Source organism: Scatophagus argus, chromosome 20 (assembly GCF_020382885.2).
Source record: "Scatophagus argus isolate fScaArg1 chromosome 20, fScaArg1.pri, whole genome shotgun sequence".
NCBI classification, from domain to species: domain Eukaryota; kingdom Metazoa; phylum Chordata; class Actinopteri; family Scatophagidae; genus Scatophagus; species Scatophagus argus.
The window spans coordinates 18,656,553-18,674,502 of record NC_058512.1 but is presented as its reverse complement, the minus strand read 5'-3'; the positions used below and the strand labels follow the sequence as shown (position 1 = coordinate 18,674,502).

Below are 17,950 nucleotides of genomic sequence, written 5' to 3'. Positions count from 1 at the left end.
GAAGAGATTAAAAAAACAAAAAATGGACAAATAACAGTGCTAAGCTGTCAGCATGCTTTTTGTGAATATTAATATGTAATATCCATGTTCCCATCTTCTTTTATATTTTCTTTCTCCTTGAGCCAACCAAAGAAAAGTGATCAAAATAATGTGGGGGGGAGTGGGTTACTGTGCTCACAGAAGGTACAAAAGGTTGAATGTGCATGTCTTCCCCTCGCTCTCTCTCTCTCTCTCTCTCTCTCTCTCTTTCTCTCTCTCTCTCTCTCTCTCTCTCTCTCTCTCTCTCACACACACACACACACACACACACCATCTCTCTGACTGTCCTATCCATTAAAAAAAACTTACTCACAGTCTGCCCAAAAAACCAAATTCCAAATTCCAAAACCTCCTTAACTGCTAATAAAACAACCTGTAACCCGTACATTTTAAAGAAGAACGAAAAGAGGTTGCACATACCTCTTTATAACGCTGTTTGTTCGTCGGCTTGCAGAGCGTTCCAGCGATGTAGTTTGTCCTGGATGCAACAGCTGGGCAGTGTAAGAAGTGCAGAAGTTTTACTGGAGCTTCTTGGACTCAGAAGAACAGACTGGAATGTAGAACTCTAACATAAAGTACTCTGAGGATGTGGGGAAGAGTGCTCTCCTGCACCTGCTGTAATTGGAAAACAAGGGAGGGGAGACATCCAGAAGAGAGAGAGAGAGACTGAGAGAGAGAGAGAGAGAGAGAGAGAGAGAGAGAGAGAGGGAGCAAGGGAGGGAGGGAGACTAAGAGGACAAATTAGAAAATGGTCCTCCCATAATAACACTGTTAGCCCTGTGACATAGTTTCAGGTAAAGCCCAGATGTATGAAAAACTTTGTGGGGAGTTGTTATAAAAATCATCCTAGAATGATAATTCAATAGAAATTAGACCCTCTTCCCACCCCACATATCACCCTCAATTCTTTTCTGTTACTCATCTCCACCTCCTTCCTTTCCTTTGCGTTTTGAGCACTTTTCTTGCTTTAATTGAGTCCGTACATTGAAGAGACAAACCAGAAACAATTCCTTGTGTGTTTAAGTTTAATTGATACACATCATCTCTCTTGGGGTGTGTTATAGTTCAGGGCAATTCCACAGAGTAAATGACACACCACAATTAGCTGAACAAAGTAGAGCTTGTGCTGTAATAAGTGACCTCACTGTATGGAAAAATATTCCCTGGTGAAGTTGAATATAATTAGTGAAGAATACCCCTAAAATCAGGTCACATACCCTTTTACAAATACTATTCCCTGGTCACTGACGCATTATTGAATTAAATATTTCTGTAGATGTTTTAGTGATTCAAACAATCTCAAAAATGCACTTGTGTCGGTACTTTAGGTTCAGTACATTTCAGTATGGCCATCCTGTAGCTACTTTTGTTTTTAGCTTTCAGTCCGTTAAATGGGTTACTCATATTGCCAAAACCAATTATTGCCGCCTTTGGGGCATATTGGGTTGCAAATAGTCCAACAGTTTAAGAGCATGTACACAAGTTAAAGCCTCTACCATGCAAAGTGGAGACATATATCAACGACAGCCAGAAACACCGCAGATACCAAGCTCATCTGAGATGGACTGACACAAAGTGGAAAAGTATAATGTGGTTTGAATTGTTTTTGAAAATCTTGGACGTCGTGTCCTCCAGGCCAAAGAGGAGAAAGACCATCTAGATTGTCACCAATACAAAATTAAGAAGCCAGTGACTGTGACAGTATGGGGATGTGTTGGTACCAATGGCATGGGCGACTTGCACATCACTGAAGGCCCCATTAATACTTTAATACTTAATACTTTTATTGCTTATGCTGCATCCAGATGATGTCTTTTTTCAGGTTTTTGCTCCAGCAAGACAATAAAGTCACTTTCTGCACGTGTTACAGCAGATTGGCCTGTTGCAAAAGAGTGCAGGTGCTAGACTGGCCTGACGGCAGACCGGGCTTGTGCCCCTGTGATTTGAGTATTTAGTGCCCACTGCCACAATGTTAATTTCTTTGGTGAAAGTAATAAAGGTGAAGTTAGAAAATGTGCAGAGTGTTTATGTGATATTTATTATTATTTAACAGTGTAGCAATTAACGAAAATAACTTTGTTAAGTTTGCATAATTAGTTGATTTACTTGAATCTAGTTAAACTATTTATAATGGAATAAAAGTAGGTGTATCCCCTCTGATTTCTGCATAGGGCCAGTTGCATCAGTGAAGGACCATGGCCCCATATTTCTGCTAACAATCTTGAGTCAGTTGCATACAGTACAGCATTATTTCAGCTTTTCACAGTTACACTCAGTCTTTTACATGTACATTTATTGAGCGGCTCAAGATTTAACCTGGTCAATATTTTGGTGCAAATCCAACACGCTACTTTGAGATTTACTTTAAATTTTAAACGAAATAAGAAAAAGTACTATTTTTTGGTATTAGGGACAGCTCACTTTGAGGCCACAGTCTTTTTTTTTTTCTGGAAATTTCTTGATTTTATTCACTATGTGGAGCTCCCATACCACAATTAAAAAACAAAAAATTCCAATATTTTTAGAATTAATAATTAAAATTACTTATTTTTTTAGGCCAGGAAATAAATTAATGCTTGTTCCCCAACTATGATTTTATTCCCAGACATGCAGAGAGGGTTTAGTAAAAGAATTTAGACTTTCAAGTTAAGAAATAATACTTACAGAAAATGTAACTGAACCATTAACTCAATGACGAACACACAGAAAATTAAAACAATTTAAATATCACCGAAAGCTGGCCTGAACTGTGTTTTCAAGCAGGTGTGATTTCTTTAGGATTTCCTATGGTCTAAAACGCATCAGGATCACGAGCTGTGCAGCAGCCAAAACAAAACGTCACCTATCCGTCCCTTCGAATTGACAGCCACGTAGCCAATCACACTAAGCAGTACGTACCGTACGTACAACTCGGGTACGTGCCAGGTTGCATGCTTTGTGCAGTGTCGCCAGTGTTCACTTGTGTTGACATTTCTTCTTAACCTGCCCATGCGTTACCGCGTGGTTAAACATCTTTTGGACCTGAGGAGTGTGGCACAGTTTTAGTCAGGTTAGTGCTAAGAGTAATCCCAGTCGGAATATGTGATACACGCGAGCAGTCGCATGCAACTTGTACGCAAGCAGCTAGCTAGCTACTTTTAGCTAGATTTGAACCGGACCAAATACAGTTAGAAGGATCAAAGAGGCTGTTAATTAAGTAGATTAAAACGCTAATTAACTTGAAGTGAACGGTTGTGATTGATGTCTTCTTGTTTACCCAAGGAAGCGTTCGATTTGGGAAGTAGTACCACCGATTCATTTCGAAACTGATCGCCTAACAAGCTAGGGAAGAGCTCGGTAGACCTGGTGACCTTCCTTGATAGCTTTGTATGTGTCCCAACTTTTTTGTCCCCTCCGACTTCTGTGAATGGACAATAACTTCATCTGGCCAGAAGACTGACATATGAACCAGTAATGTCACCTACATAACCGCAGGACCCGAGCAGGGCCCTCATTCAGCGCTTCTAATTGGACATGTAACTGACTTCATGGTTGTGTGTTCACTTATAAGAATGACTCGCCGCTCAGTGGTGAACTTGTTGTGCTGTGGGAGTCGAGCTGTCAGCCTGCTGTACGGAAACTCCTTTGGTCCCCTCCACACTTCAGCATGCCACAGATCAACGCAGCCTAGAACTGGATTCAAACCGGAAAAAGTGGCAGTGGTCACAAAGACCACACGGTATGAGTTTGAACAACAGCGGTATCGCTATGCAGGGCTCTCAGAAGAAGACTTAAAACAATTGGTAAGGACTGCTTCTCGCTTTCAGGCATGCCACCTTCCAGGCAAAACACACATCTGAAACATTACCTGATTTTTGTTTGTTTGTTTGTTTTGCTATGGCTGCAGCTTGCAGTGAAAGGCTCCAGCTACAACGGCCTGCTGGAAAGACACAACATCCACACTAACAATGTGGAACATATTGTAAAGAGCCTGCGGTAAGATGTGTCCTGTCTCAGCCACATTCCTAACAACCTGACAGGGAAGGTTTGCTTTTTTTTTTTGTTCTTCTTTCCAGTTGATGTGCAATTTGTGAAAGAAGATTGTTTGTTTTATAATTGTGTGTTTGCAGGAGGGAAGGCATTGATGTACGAGTCGTGAAAAGGGGAGAATATGATGAAGAAGTAGTGCGATGGGCAGATGCAATTATATCTGCTGGAGGTAAGAATTTTAGATTATTGATTCACTGCATTGTTTTGTACTCCAAATCCCTGCGATACTGATTCATTACAAATCGAGTGTATAGATAGTACATTGCATTATATTGAGGTGAAGATGTCACTATGGTCACTATCTCTGCTATTTGTTTGAATATGCAAACACTGGTTGAAAGAATCTTCCTTAAACACCAACTTTTGTGTCCAGGCATGCTGTACAGAATGAACAGGTCTTTAACTTATTCAACCCAGGGGGCAAAAAGTCACATGAACAAAGGCTTCAAACACACAATACAAGTTCTCTAACTGCAGTTTCTTTTGTTAGGTGATGGGACAATGCTACTTGTTGCCAGTAAGGTTTTAAGCAAGGACAAACCAGTGGTTGGAGTCAATACAGACCCTGAGAGGTAAAACACTGAACAGCACTTTTTTACGTGTAAATTACTGTTACACCTCATATGCTGTAGTTCTTTGAAAAGAAAAACAACTCCTTAGGAAGTTACTCCATGAGCACTCTGAAGTAAGCTTAATGCAATGCCATGTCTCCACACTGTTACTATTGAACATTCCTCTTTTATTCAGCTGAGTTCATTACATTTCTCTCTTTCAAAATAAAGGTCAGAAGGTCACCTGTGCCTCCCTGTGCGGTACACTCGTGCCTTCCCAGAGGCACTGGAGAAACTCTGTCGCGGTGAGTTCAGGTGCGTACTTACTCACAGTCTGAACGCTCTTGTGGTTTGACTTCCTTCTGACTTCGTTTTTTTTTTGTGTGCTCTGTCACACAACTTCCATAATCTTTTCCTCAGCTCAGTAGCAACGACGTGCAAGTGGGTTAATTTGCAAGCTACTTTCAAAAATATATGTAATATTAATGTAAGGAGTCCTGCAGATTCAATTCTCTGCCATTAGCTCAAAGTTCAAGACAAGTTCAAACCTGTGTTGTCTGGAAAAAGTCACGTGGCGCCTAACACCCCAGTGCTGTGTCCTCAGACTAGCCTAAATAGAATAAATCCAGTTACTGTGCCTTGTAAGAGTCACTGCTGTATCTTTATCTGAGATTTATCTAAACCTTCTGCTCAGACTGTTCAATTAAAGTGTTGTAAAACATCCCAGTAAGAATTGATTTGCGGATTTTCAGTTGCAAAGATGTCTTAATATTTAAGTTAATACCTGGATACATTTGTGTTGCCTAGATTTTGTAGAAGTGTCGTTTCAGCAATATTGTATTAAATAAATGTCACCACGGCGGCCCCGTTTACCCTTAACACAGACCTACAGGTTGTGTGTTAGGTCAGTCTCTGTTGCTAACTTATTGTGCTGATTACATACATTTAAAGTCAGCCTCAAACATATTAAAACACAGAAGGAGGTTATTGAAGCACATGATGTACTGATGCCAGTTCATTGGTAGTTCGAAAGCCCAGTAAAGCTAAGTATATATAAAACTTGGCTCATTGCTACAAAATGAGGAATGAGGAATGTGAATGAAACGAGTCCCTGAATCTGTGACTAGCAGTCACATAGTACATATGACTCCTCATTGCAGAGCCTTTAGGCAGCTGTTTTTGTTTTATGGCATACAATGTTGTTTGGCTCAGTCTCAGTGCTCTTGCAGCTATAAGAAGGCAATGCTTAAAGACATTACTTTGTTAGGTGACAACATATCAGGGCTGTGAGTGTGCCAGCTGCCTTCAGGGTTGTGTCTTAGTACAACCTGCTTCACTGGTGGTTTAGTAGAACCAGTGTTGGTTTTCAGTCAACTTACCATGTTGCAGGGTCTTAACACCGTGGAGTCGACAGACGCGCCGGCGCGTCCTTATCACATGACCAATTTAAGACGACGTAGCTGCAAGACGCAGCCTCGCTGAATCTCAGTTTTAATTTGTGTCGAAAGTGGGCACTTCAAACTATATACAAGTTTTTAAATTTTGTTAATATGTCAAGTAAAACCCGAGTTATGATAAACAATATACGCAATGTTTTTTTCCTGAACATTGCCGTCACGTTTGGTGCGAGTTTTATGCAAAGACGCAGTAAACACCAGCGCATTGAGCGCACTTCATTCAGCGCGCTTCAGCGCATTTTTCCCACTCGGATTTTATAGTTTTTGTGTGATTTTAGGTCCAGTGTGTTAATACAGTATGTCAAAATGAAAAAAATAACAGTAAAGTCACACTTGTAAGGTTGTGCTGAAAAAAAAATGATACCAAACATGGCAAGGTAAAAAATTTCTAAGCTGAAATATAAAGTTAGAATCAAAAATAGTCAAAAACTGACAATTATACATGACTCCAGAGGGTTAAATCAAAGAAAACGTTTGCTTAGCAAATGTTTGATCTCACTTAGTTTTCTGCTCTCATTATATATTGGGTACAGAATCTCCAGCTCTTCCAGGAAGATTTAGATTATCCAGCTGTATTGATGTTAATGTTATTTCGGTGTTCTCACTGCATTCACTGTAGGCTTGAGGGTACAACGGTATTGCCAAGATAGTCAGCTGGTTTAGTTGAAGCCTAATGGTGCTGTGCACTGCACACCTTGTCCCCTCGTCTGTCCTGTCCTGTGTCGTGTCCAGGTGGCTGTGGCGTCAGAGGATCCGTCTGCACCTAGAGGGCACAGGAATTAATCCCACACCTGTGGACCTGCATGAACAGCAGCTGAGCCTGGAGCAACACAATCAAGCTCACCGCATCACCACCATGGACATCCATCAGAGTACGACTCCACCATCCGTCTTGTGTTCCTGTCCCAGTCCGTCTGTCTGCTCTCCTGTGTGACTCACCGTTAAGTTTGTACAAGATGAAATATGTAGATTAGTGCTTGCTTGACTGTAGCTAGCTGATAGTGACCTTAGCAACGTTATCATTATGTAATAACCACATTTGTGTTCTACCACTAATTCAGCGCCGTCTGATTTGGCAGGGACAGGAACATTTCCTGAGAGCTCCTCCAAGCCGAGTCTCCTCCCTATCAGAAGCCTGAATGAAATCTTCATTGGAGAGTCTCTGTCCTCCAGGTACCTCCATCAGCTCAACTAATGCCGTTGAAACATGGTGAACCCGTGTCAGTGTGCATGTAGTAATCCTCATTAATCCCCAGCCATTTTCCCACCGTCGTCCTCGTCTCTCCGGAACTGATCAGGGGAATCTCTGTCCACCACAGGGTGAAGTTAAAATCCTTCAAACACCATGTTAACCTCTTGCTCCATAGGGCTTCTTACTACGAGATCTCTGTGGATGATGGCCCGTGGGAAAAGCAGAAGAGTTCAGGACTCAGCATTTGCACAGGAACAGGATCCAAAGCCTGGTAAACCTAATATTATTGAACTTTCAGCTTAACATTAATGTTTCACTTGGCTAATCTGCATCCTCTGTTGCAAGGTTTTTTGTCACTTTCCCCCATTTTCAAAATACAAATCTACAAATGACAAATAAAGTCATAGGTGCCAATGCAGTAAATTGAGTGACCCAAATCAGGGTCTCCTTCTATATATCTGCAATTCACAAGTACATGGTAATGTGACTTCCTAGGGAGGAGTGAGGAGCCCATTATCTGTTATCTGTTCAATCAAATAATCTGTAGTCGTTATTGGTGAAGCTTAGACTGGAAGTGGATGTGCTTAATTTAAGCCTGAAACTTGTATGGGTTGATCAGAAGTTGTTATTGTTAATTGAGCTTCAGACCGCGAGAGAACTATTTCAGTCAAGTTTTTATAAATTTATCTATTTCTACTCATTTCAGCAGCTTGCTCATTACTTGTTGTACCCTGTGACATCCCACAGATAAAATCCCATATTAATCATCCGCTTGTTGTCTCTTGGCGTCCACAGGTCATATAACATCAACAAACTTGTTGAACAAGCTGTGGAGGAGGTTCTAAAAATCGGTACGTGTCTGTGTATGTTTTGGTAGCGAAATGTCTATGACACCAAAGCAAAAGCAGGTTTGTCTCAAAATACATCACCTGACCTTCACTGATAGACAGCTTGTGTCTTTCTTCAGGAAAGTCCCAAACAGGTCTCGATATCCCACTTGATCGTGACTTTATTGAAAAAGGTGAGTGGATAACCCTCCTGGATTTGTTGTTTTACATTTTTATGGTGCTTTTATTTAATGATGTGATCTTTGTGTGTACAGTGACTGATGAATACAATGAGTCACTGGTGTTCAGTCCAGATGACAGACGTTTGTTCTACAGCATCAGGGAACCCATTGTCAACAGAGTCTTCTCCAGCAGTCGACAAAGAGGCTTTGCCAGCAAGTCAGTGAACGTTCCGCTGTCTCGGAACAAAAGCTGAATAAGAGTTTTCCGAAGCTGTAAAGACGCACCTTCCTGACTGTTGTGATGCCTCTGCTTTCAGGGTGTGTGTCCGCTCACGGTGTTGGGATGCCTGCATGGTGGTCGACGGCGGGACTTCATTCGAGTTTAACGACGGCGCCATCGCCACGATCAGCATGAGCGACGAGGATCAGCTCCGGACAGTGCTTCTTGAAAACTGAGATGAGTCCAGAGAGAACACTCGACTCGTTCTTTACTATGGTTCAAAGGGAAGAACCAGTTTTTAGCTTTTAGTCTCCACAAGTGTTAAATATTTTTATATCAGGGGTAAAGGTATCATTGTTACTATTGTTAAATGTGTGCATTGTGAATTTTTCAAAATTATTTCAAATTCCGATATCCCCCCCATCCCCCCTTTGCTTTTTAATCTCCGTGCCACTCTCCACAGGTTATGTAGAACCCACTGGGTATATAATGGTCATAATCCACTTTGTAGATGCTGTGTCAAACAATATATAGAGTATGATACAAAGCAGAGAAAGAAATGAAAGATCAGATATAAGGAGGGCTTATGTTAATACACGGCAAATCAGTGGTGTAAGTATGTGTTTTGATTCATTGTGGGTCCATTTTGGCTGGAGCAGTGACTCATTCTGTCAGTAAAGCTGCACGTGATCCCCAAATCATAATCAGGCTTCAAACGGACAGAAGACTGACATGCTTTAAAACATGTTTATTTAGTTTATTAGTTTTAAAGGATCAGTTTTTTTGTTTTGTTTTGTTTTGGTTTTTTTTTTCAACAACTGTCTAAGTTTATTGGTTCCTACTGAAGGATATATACATCTTAAAGTATGACTCCCAGGTAAATAGTTTTTATTTAAAAAGGCTCGGTAATTTCTTGAAACAGCTGATCACTTTATTTTTTAACAATTGCTTCTCAAACAGGACTAAAGGAGTTCGGTGTTGATGTTTTTTTATTCCCGTGTGGTCGGTAAGCCAAGCGGGTCTGAAATGTGCCCACCCAAAATCAGTTTTTAACTGCCCCTATACAAAGAGTTTTATTTATTAGCATTTACCAAATCATCAAGAAAGACTAAAGTTGTCATGTTAAATCTCCTCTGCCTTGCTCTCAAGCTTGAAACAAACCGTGTGTTACGGATTTTGCCCACATCCTCCAACACCGCCCATCGGAACTCCTGTCTCTAGGATAATTGAAATTTGCGAAGCCTGTGCTTCACGTTCTGAATGTTTTCACTCCATCTTCTCACGAGTGCCCACTCGGTGCTGCACATGTGCAACTCTAAAGACAGATTAGAAAAAACATGCGCCGTTTCCTGGGAAGAACAAAGGGTTAAATCCTTTTTGAGTTGACAGATATGCTAGCCAGAGGAGGCTTTTTACTTGTGCCCTGCAAGCAGGTGATCCTTATTTTTGAGCCCTGAAGTATATCCATGTGGTGAAGTGAAAGCGCAGCGGGCTGTCTGTTACAGCTTGTTTGTTGATAAAAGATATTTTTGGAACATAGCTTATATTTTTTTGTAGCTGCTTGAGCCACTTAATGAATGAAGTGCACTAAAAGTTGAGCTGAATGCCTACAGGGGCATGTTACTCCACATCTAAGGTCAAAAGTCTGTCTTTTAAGCTCTCGCAAGACAGGAAGATCAGCTTTGGAAATGCTTCTGTAACAGCAGCATGTGTCTGAGGAAGACATGTTGAAAAATTTTTTTGTCTTTAAAAAAATACAAAACATAATTTAAACTGGTGCTGATAGGAAGTGATACAAATAGATGATTTTAAACCAATAAAGCCACTTGACACTAAATGCTTGAATAACGCTGTTTTTTTTATGCTCAATTTAAAAATAGGACATGTGAAAAATCTAAGTCTTTTGTATACACTCATACACTCGTGTAATTCTGCTCCCTGCCTCCCCGAATTCTTTTTGACACTTAGTTTACTAAATGATCAGGACATTGTGATATGCAGGGTTCCTCATGAAGCTCTGCCAACTCACAGTGAGAACATCCTGGCTTTGATAACTGAACTCTCCAAAGTAAGCCTCCTAGAGTATTTAGCCATGCACAGAGTTGTGGTTTTATTCAGGTTTAAGTTGTGTCTTAGGCCTTTTTAAATTACATTCACCTCCACTGTGTCCTATATATTATATATGCAATGACTGAATTTCCTCATAAGATATTATAATGTGACATATAGGAAAATCACAAGTAAGTAATGATTGAATGAATGAATGAATTCAATTTAGCTGCTTTGGTTTCAGGGTCCTCGTATGGTTTATGAATTAATGGAGCAACAGACACGTTGATGTCAGTAAAACCTGTGTATTTAATACTACAACACATCCAAATAGATGCTGTGAAAAAAGGCCTGTTCTTATTCAGCGGATGTGAGCTTTTGTCTCGAAAAATAAAACCTCTTTAATCAAGCTCCACCTCCTGAGCTTTTTCATGACTTTTCAACTGCATCTCGTGGTTTTCCCATCAGCTCAGTTGACAAGATTGGACTGAGCAAAATTTCATGTCTTGGTTGCTTTAGTTCATACTGACACTTTAAAAAAACCCACTGAATGGAGGGGTATGTGTGTGTGTGTGTGTGTGTGTGTGTGCAAGTTATTTATTAGTGGCCATTGGGTTGAGGACTTTTTTCCCGTTTTAGTCAAAAGACTCCAAAAGGTCAAGAATGAACATTTTTAATAAACACAGACACAAAGAACAGTTTGTCTATTCAGTGGTTTACTTGTTCAGACTCAGAAGGGAAAACTGAACAACTTACAAGTTAAAACTCATGTTCCATTAAAGTCGTATCACACGTGAACGGAACGGTAACACGGAGCACTGATCGTTCAGCATATCCACAGTGACATGAGCTCATCTTTAAAAGCGGCTGGAGAGAAGTTTGATAACCCCAACCTGAACCAACACTACGTTCATAACCCGTATGAACACAGCGTGGGTCCACAGCCAGGTCACACGTCCCACTTCTTCGTGCGTGTTTTACATTAAAACCATGAAAATCACTGATTAAAATCAACTGTTCTCTCATTATCACAGCTGTGAACATCAGCCATCAGTATTATTAAAATGTCCAAGGAATCAATTGCCCCAAATATTTAGACATCCTCCAACTGAGCCATTTTAGACCAAGTTTCCCTTACAAAATATTTTAAATTAACATTATTCGAACCCAAAACAGATTCAAAATTCACTAAAAGTCTGTTAACACATTCCAACAAGAACTGGATTGAACATCCAAATGACTTTCCTAAATAAAGTATTACATTTCTCTACAAGCTTGCACGTGCAGCACTTGAAAGCGGAATGAGTAGGAATTGTTGGCTATGGTTTGTAAACTTTTTTATCATGAGCCCTGCCCTCACACCCACTGCTCAATGTCTGACATCCAGAATCATCTGGAATACATGACAAAAATCAGAAAATACATTCACAAAGCAGCAGATACAGACATAGTCACTTCTAGTGGGTCACAAATGATTACTGAGAGATTATTTTTTATATGAATCTTTTTTTTTTCTCTTTGCAAACACCTACTCATTCGGCCTTCGAAGTCTGTGACCTTTAGAACTGTTAAATGCCACCAAACACTAAAAGCACCTTCTGTAGCAGCACCAAACACTGAAACATCACTGCAAAATGGACCAGACTCCCACACCTGTCAGAACACTGCAGGATCAATCAATCAGAAACAATGAATCTTATCTTTAAAAAAAAAAAAAAAAAAAAAAAAAGATCTTGGTGTGTGTATGTGTGTGGCGATTACAGTTTGAACCTCAGCTGACACTTCCTGTTCCACATGGTGCGGTCGCAGAGCCTGCTTGCTGGCGTGGGCCGGGCGACGAAGGAGAACGGCCTGGAGTTAATGGAGACGTGAGGCATCTCCTTCTTCAGAGAGGCCAGGTGGCTGTTGAGTACGATGCCAAACACGTCCAGCAGATACAGCGTGGGGACCATCTTACCAAGGTCACTGGAAATGCGACACAAGTTCAGTTTTGTACTTCCACCCTCAGTCGAACAAAATTTAGCGCAAGCAAAGCGTGGGAACTCACTTGAGTGCGGCAAGGTGAATGTGATAGCAGCGACTCAGGGACAGATGCAGCAGATGCTTCAGCTGTTTGAGGACCGCGAAGCTGTCGGCCATCAGCAAAGTGCTGTCACTGTAACAGGATGAACATTGTGTAACAGATCCAAACGTGTTCACAAATTGAGCTACGTCAGTATTACGGCATGTCAATCATATGATAGAGCATTCAAGCTGACAAATGTAAAAATTGTTGTGTGTTTGTTAGCATCAAGGTATTTATATGCATAAGGTTGCATGTATCAATTGAATTGCCCTGACTCTCTCTGAAGCAAACTGGACCTGTAGACTTCAAAAGAGAATACAATCATACCTTAAATCTAGAGTCTGAATGTGGGGGCATCTCGTCACTAGCACCTTCACATCTGTTAAAACACACATTATGGTCAGAATCGTAACCGGTCTGCACAGTGTTTAGGAGGGCGGTACATGGCAAAGAGCTTAATTTCAATTTATTTATATAGCACCTTATACAATCAAAATTGTCTCTAGATGCTTTACAGAGACCCAGAGCCTGAACCCCCGAGCAAGCAGACAGTGGCAAGGAAAAACTCCCTTTTAACAGGAAGAAACCTTGAGCAGGACCCGGCTTGCAAGGGAGAACTATCCTACTGATAGTCGGCCGACTTCCACATGAATGCCATGACCCAAGGTTTCCCAGCAGCATTGCATTGCATTGCATTGTAAGGAGATGGTCAGTGTTATTAGTGTCGCCTGTCACTGGTTTTTCATATTGTGACTGATCGCTAAACTGTACTGCCAAATGCTTACAGGTGGACACATTTCTCCTGTCGACACTGTGCATGCCGTCATATCGGCCCAACACTATGATCAACCCATTGCCAGAGTAGAAAACTGAATAAATGTGCAGTAATTAAGTGATTTGACCCCAGCATCCATCACTTACGGTCGAGCGTGAGGTTCTCCCTGTAACCACTGAGGTTGAGGTGAGTAACACTGGAGCTCACAGTATCAACAACACTCTTCACATGATTACTGTTGAAGTCACACCATGATATGTTCAGTTGCTCTATACTGTTCAGACAGACAGAGAGAGAGAGAGAGAGAGAGAGAGAAAAAAAATAAATCCAGCATTAGTAAATGGCAGAGGTGGAGGATGAGCTCTTTGACTGCGTTTGGACTGTTGAGATGGATGCCAGCTGACCTGCAGCAGGATTTGAGCATGTCAGCCAGAGCAGGAGCAGAGAAGCCAGAGCAGCCACTCAGGTTGAGCTGCAACAGGTTTGGGTTCTTGGACAGAGAGCTGAGGGGGGAATACAGAACACAAAAGCCATGCGACTGCATCAGATACTGAACGACCACAGATGTGCTCACAAACACACACACACACACAGATAAAACACACAATGCCTAACATTAATGTAAGATGTGTAAGAAGTGTAACATGTTTACATATATGTTTCTATTCACGTTCCCATTTCTAATCAGCACACACAGTAAAACACTGAAAAGGACATCTCTTGGAAACTGCTTTTTCTTTCATGCCAGTGCCAGGCTCATAGTTTCCCTCCATTTCTACTCTTTTTGCTAAGCTGGCCTAAATATGTCATATATATGTTCATTATTAAAATCATTCTTCCAAGAGAAAAAGCAGAACTTAAATGTGGGTCCAGTTTCCATAATGTGAAGATATGCTGTTTTTTTCTACTTATATCACATGTCATACTGGTTATGACACAGATTTCATTTTTTTATTAAACTCATTTTAATGTAATGATCGACATGTGACTGATATCACTAACGACTCCAAGGGGATTGAATCGGCAACGTCTCACATCCCTGACGAAACAAAGCAGGAAGTGTGTTCTCGTTCGGCGGCAGGAGTGGACAGAGAGAGCCAGAGAGCTAAGAACTGACCTGATGATGGCGTCTGAGAGCGGCAAGCCCTCAAGGCTCAGATACTCGAGAAGCCTGCAGCGACAGATGATGCTCTCAAGGGCCGAGGTGGGGATGATGGAGCTGGACAGATCCATCTCAACTATCTGCAGCGGGCTGAACAGAAAAGACAAGAAAAAAGGAAAACACCATCAGGTTTTCTTTCTTTTTTTTTTCTTTTTTTTTTTTTCAAAACAAACAAACAAAAAAACCCCAATCACTTCCTATTTGTTTTTGTCTTTCAGAAGAGTGCAGTAAAATGGTTCATAATGAGAAAAATTTGAATTTTTATACAAAACAAATCTTATGTGCATAGAGTTTTGCCCAAAATTTAAAAAGTACAGGAAAAAGTTCTGTCAGAATTCACAATTATGTTTATTTTTAAATGATGTGATTTTAAAATCATCTTACAACATAAAGCTACATGTATGTAAATAAATAAATAAATAAATAAATAAATAATAATCATATGGCTCCCACAGAAATGTGCACAGAAATGAAGGAAATAATTAACAAACTTTAAAAAGCATCATGAGCAGACATAGTTTTTAACCAGCGTTACTCAGATGGGTAAACGGTGCATTTCTTGGGGACTATTTTTACTTGTGAATTAAAACACATTAGTGGGTATGACTGTGTACGTGGGGTTGAGTCAAGCTGAACTACAGTGTGTGTTCATGTGAGTGACAGGAACATGTCATCAGTGTGGCTCACTGATGTGTTTTCAATACTTTTTGAATAACAATAAACATACGTTCACTGTTGGTTTGGATCTGCACATGGCATCTACCATTAAAGAATATCACCAGAAATATTCTTTAAAGAAGAAACTGAGCTTGGCTCAAAGGACCTGGACTGAGTATAAGCACTGCTGGACTCACCCTGAGCCTGCGAAATGCAGCTCTTCCACGAAGGAGCGAGGACAGCGCAGCCTGCGGACTCCAGTCTTCAGCACCTGGCTCAGAGCAGGATCGACGTGGGTCAGCCCCTCCAGGTCCACACTGCGCCACAGAGACTCATCAAACCTGGGAAAGACACGCAGGGAGGATGCGATGCTGTCACACTGTATATGCAAATATGTCCCAACAGGTTGCAGAAAACAGTCTGCACGGACTAAGCCTCCCTTTGATCGTGTCACATTGACAAATATCAATAGTGTTCTCTGACGTCATGAAAATCAAATGTACAGCTGTGGAGCGTACCAGAAGCAACTTGGTGTCAGTTTCAGCTTTAGTCCACAGGAGCACTCTCTTCTTTCATTACCACACAAGGCAAGGGAAAGGCATGTTAACAAGCTTACTTATGTCTTCAAGATTATGCCTGAACCAACAAATATTTAATATTAAGAATAAGAACAACCATGAGTATAATGGGTGAGGGATCAGATCCTAAGAGACCTTCGATCAGAAATGAGAAGAAGTGAGTCTCCTGGGTTTGAGATTTTTGATTGGAATAAATAAAACACTTGACGGGTTTCTCTGAAATTAAACTGTTCACTTCACTCGTACATGTGTCCCATCAACTCCTTTCTTTTAAAACTTTCCACCACATAAACACACTGGGTGCCCTTCTTTTTTTATGTTCTCTGAGGACATTTATCCATTTATATTTTGATATAGCTTTGGTTTGTGTTGACAATCACCAAGCACCTGTTTGGGTTTAAGGTCTGGGCTTTCAATAGTCAGAGAGTGTCCACTGTGACAAATGTAATAAGAGTGGGAAAATGTACATCAGGACCAAACTGGGGAGGGAAGAACCCCTCACTCATGTTTCACCTTCTGAAAAGTGCAGGCACAATTTAGCGATTAGAGACTCACGCCAAGCGATGCCAGCGCTTGCACACTGTGGACAACCTGAGGAGGTCCTGCAGAGGGAGGCAGAAGAGGATCCTGAGAAGCAGCTCATCGGGTAGGTGGTCCCACGAAATACCTGAGGGAAATGATGATCGAAAAAGATCAAAGTATTACAGTTCATTATAGCTCCAAACAATTCCAGGATGTTAGAAAAAGTTTTCCTACCCGACGTGGATTCTTTTTTCCTTCTTGATCTCCTGCCGATGACAAACTGGTTGCCGTCATTCTCTTTCCCCTTGCTGATGAGCCGCTGATGCTTGTGGCTTGGTGACCACTGCTGGATGAGCTCTGTTGGGGTGCATTCAGTGTCCAGGCCCTCGCTGAGACAGCCTCTCGACTTGCGTTTGTTGCTGTTCTTGGACTGAGACAACGGATAGCTCTGAAGACTGAAGCAGGGCAGATCCTGCAGTGGCATGCTGGATGGAAGGAGAAAATAATCAAATATGTTCATATTCAAAATGTCAGTGAGGTTACACAACACTTTGTCCTGCAGTTTGATGGCAACATCTCAGAGAAAGATTAGTTAGCTGCGCAGCTTCCCCAGGGAAGAACCTCTGTCTGCCCGCCATATTGATGCAGCTACTAGTGGTGTGACCGCGCAAATTCTAACTTCAAAAGAAACGCAAATACTTTGTCACTTATATTTGAGATATATAACATACTTGTAGATTCACAAAGAATTTTTTATTTGCACATTCTTTAACGCCAGCTGCTTTACAGTTCACTGGTGCGGGAAGGTCCATGTACGAGGAGGCCTGGCTGAGATGAAAGCGCGGTATCGATTATTTTTAGCTTCTGTTTCATTCTAAACTGGCTCAGAATGGCGACTAACAAACACACTTGATTTATTACTAACATTACAAATGTACAATTCGATTAATCATTTCTTTGAGAGATAAGTGGTATTTCTTGAAGCGGAAGAGACAATATAACTATCTGGTGTTGGTTCGTTTTCACATGGACGGCACGATGAAAATTAACTTACGCTATCACTCGTGCAACTACTTTACAAAAACAAAGTCCCAAAACATTCGGAACCTTACCTGTCTCGCGGCATCCCCTCTGGTTCAGATTAAATGTGTACGATGTAACGTTAGAGAAGCGGACATAAAGCAGCTTACTGTTTTCACTCCAACTGAGACTCTTTAAACTCGCCGCCAGCACCAGGGCGCCCTGTATGCACGACGACACCGACGTGCTTTCGTTGTATGTCCTACGTCTTACGTCATACGTCTTACTGAGTGGCCCTTGTGACTTTTCAGTATTTCTCGGTTTTTTCCCACCTTTTTCTTGAGAGAAGTATCTTCATTTTTGTTTTCTAAAACATTTCATCAAAAGGATAATGTTTAGAGAAACAACGTCAAACTTTTCCAGGTGAACACTGGGCAACCTAATGAAGCTGAAGAAGAGTTAAGAAGAAGAATAATCAGCTGTATTGGCAGCATATATATTTTTACCTACACATGTTAAAAAAAAAAAAACATGTCTGGTTTCTTAAAGTGATCCACTTTTTGGCAAACCTGGTAGATGTTGAGTCCAGACAGAAGGTTAAAGCAGTAGCAGCAGACCCTCCAAA

The 17,950-nt window shown here is 41.1% G+C and overlaps 2 protein-coding genes across 4 annotated transcripts; one reads left to right on the top strand and one right to left on the bottom strand.

Moving 5' to 3' along the window:
- Positions 1–2,908: 2,908 nt before the first annotated feature.
- On the top strand, positions 2,909–10,952 carry nadk2 (NAD kinase 2, mitochondrial). Of its 3 annotated transcripts, XM_046375418.1 has the most exons (13): positions 2,910–3,088; positions 3,590–3,821; positions 3,926–4,014; positions 4,149–4,237; positions 4,559–4,640; positions 4,851–4,934; positions 6,809–6,948; positions 7,156–7,249; positions 7,396–7,539; positions 8,064–8,119; positions 8,236–8,289; positions 8,371–8,494; positions 8,595–10,952. In XM_046375418.1, exons 2-13 carry the CDS (start codon positions 3,591–3,593, stop codon positions 8,731–8,733), a joined length of 1,326 nt encoding a protein of 441 aa, XP_046231374.1. In that variant the 5' UTR covers positions 2,910–3,088; position 3,590; the 3' UTR covers positions 8,734–10,952. The 3 variants fall into 3 exon arrangements, with proteins under 3 accessions (XP_046231373.1, XP_046231374.1, XP_046231375.1); XM_046375417.1 differs by having other exon boundaries at positions 2,909–3,821; XM_046375419.1 differs by having other exon boundaries at positions 2,910–3,821; positions 7,444–7,539.
- A 293-nt stretch (positions 10,953–11,245) lies between these two features.
- Positions 11,246–17,580, bottom strand: skp2 (S-phase kinase-associated protein 2, E3 ubiquitin protein ligase). The gene is made up of 10 exons (XM_046374722.1): positions 17,418–17,580; positions 16,540–16,790; positions 16,339–16,450; positions 15,403–15,546; positions 14,504–14,638; positions 13,791–13,889; positions 13,533–13,660; positions 12,939–12,990; positions 12,594–12,701; positions 11,246–12,511 (listed from the first exon to the last, which is right to left on the bottom strand). Exons 1-10 carry the CDS (start codon positions 17,429–17,431, stop codon positions 12,304–12,306), a joined length of 1,251 nt encoding a protein of 416 aa, XP_046230678.1. The 5' UTR covers positions 17,432–17,580; the 3' UTR covers positions 11,246–12,303.
- Positions 17,581–17,950: the final 370 nt, after the last annotated feature.

Excerpts from the sequence above, each read along its gene's own strand:
- skp2 (XM_046374722.1), bottom strand. Across the intron at positions 16,451-16,539 it reads GAAAAAAGAATCCACGTCGG|GTATTTCGTGGGACCACCTA; the intron begins GTAGGAAAACTT and ends CATTTCCCTCAG. Across the intron at positions 13,661-13,790 it reads ATGCTCAAATCCTGCTGCAG|TATAGAGCAACTGAACATAT; the intron begins GTCAGCTGGCAT and ends CTGTCTGAACAG.
- nadk2 (XM_046375417.1), top strand. The coding sequence starts at position 3,567 with ATGGTTGTGTGTTCACTTATAAGAATGACTCGCCGCTCAGTGGTGAAC. Across the intron at positions 4,935-6,808 it reads CTCTGTCGCGGTGAGTTCAG|GTGGCTGTGGCGTCAGAGGA; the intron begins GTGCGTACTTAC and ends TGTCGTGTCCAG. Across the intron at positions 7,540-8,063 it reads GGAACAGGATCCAAAGCCTG|GTCATATAACATCAACAAAC; the intron begins GTAAACCTAATA and ends TGGCGTCCACAG.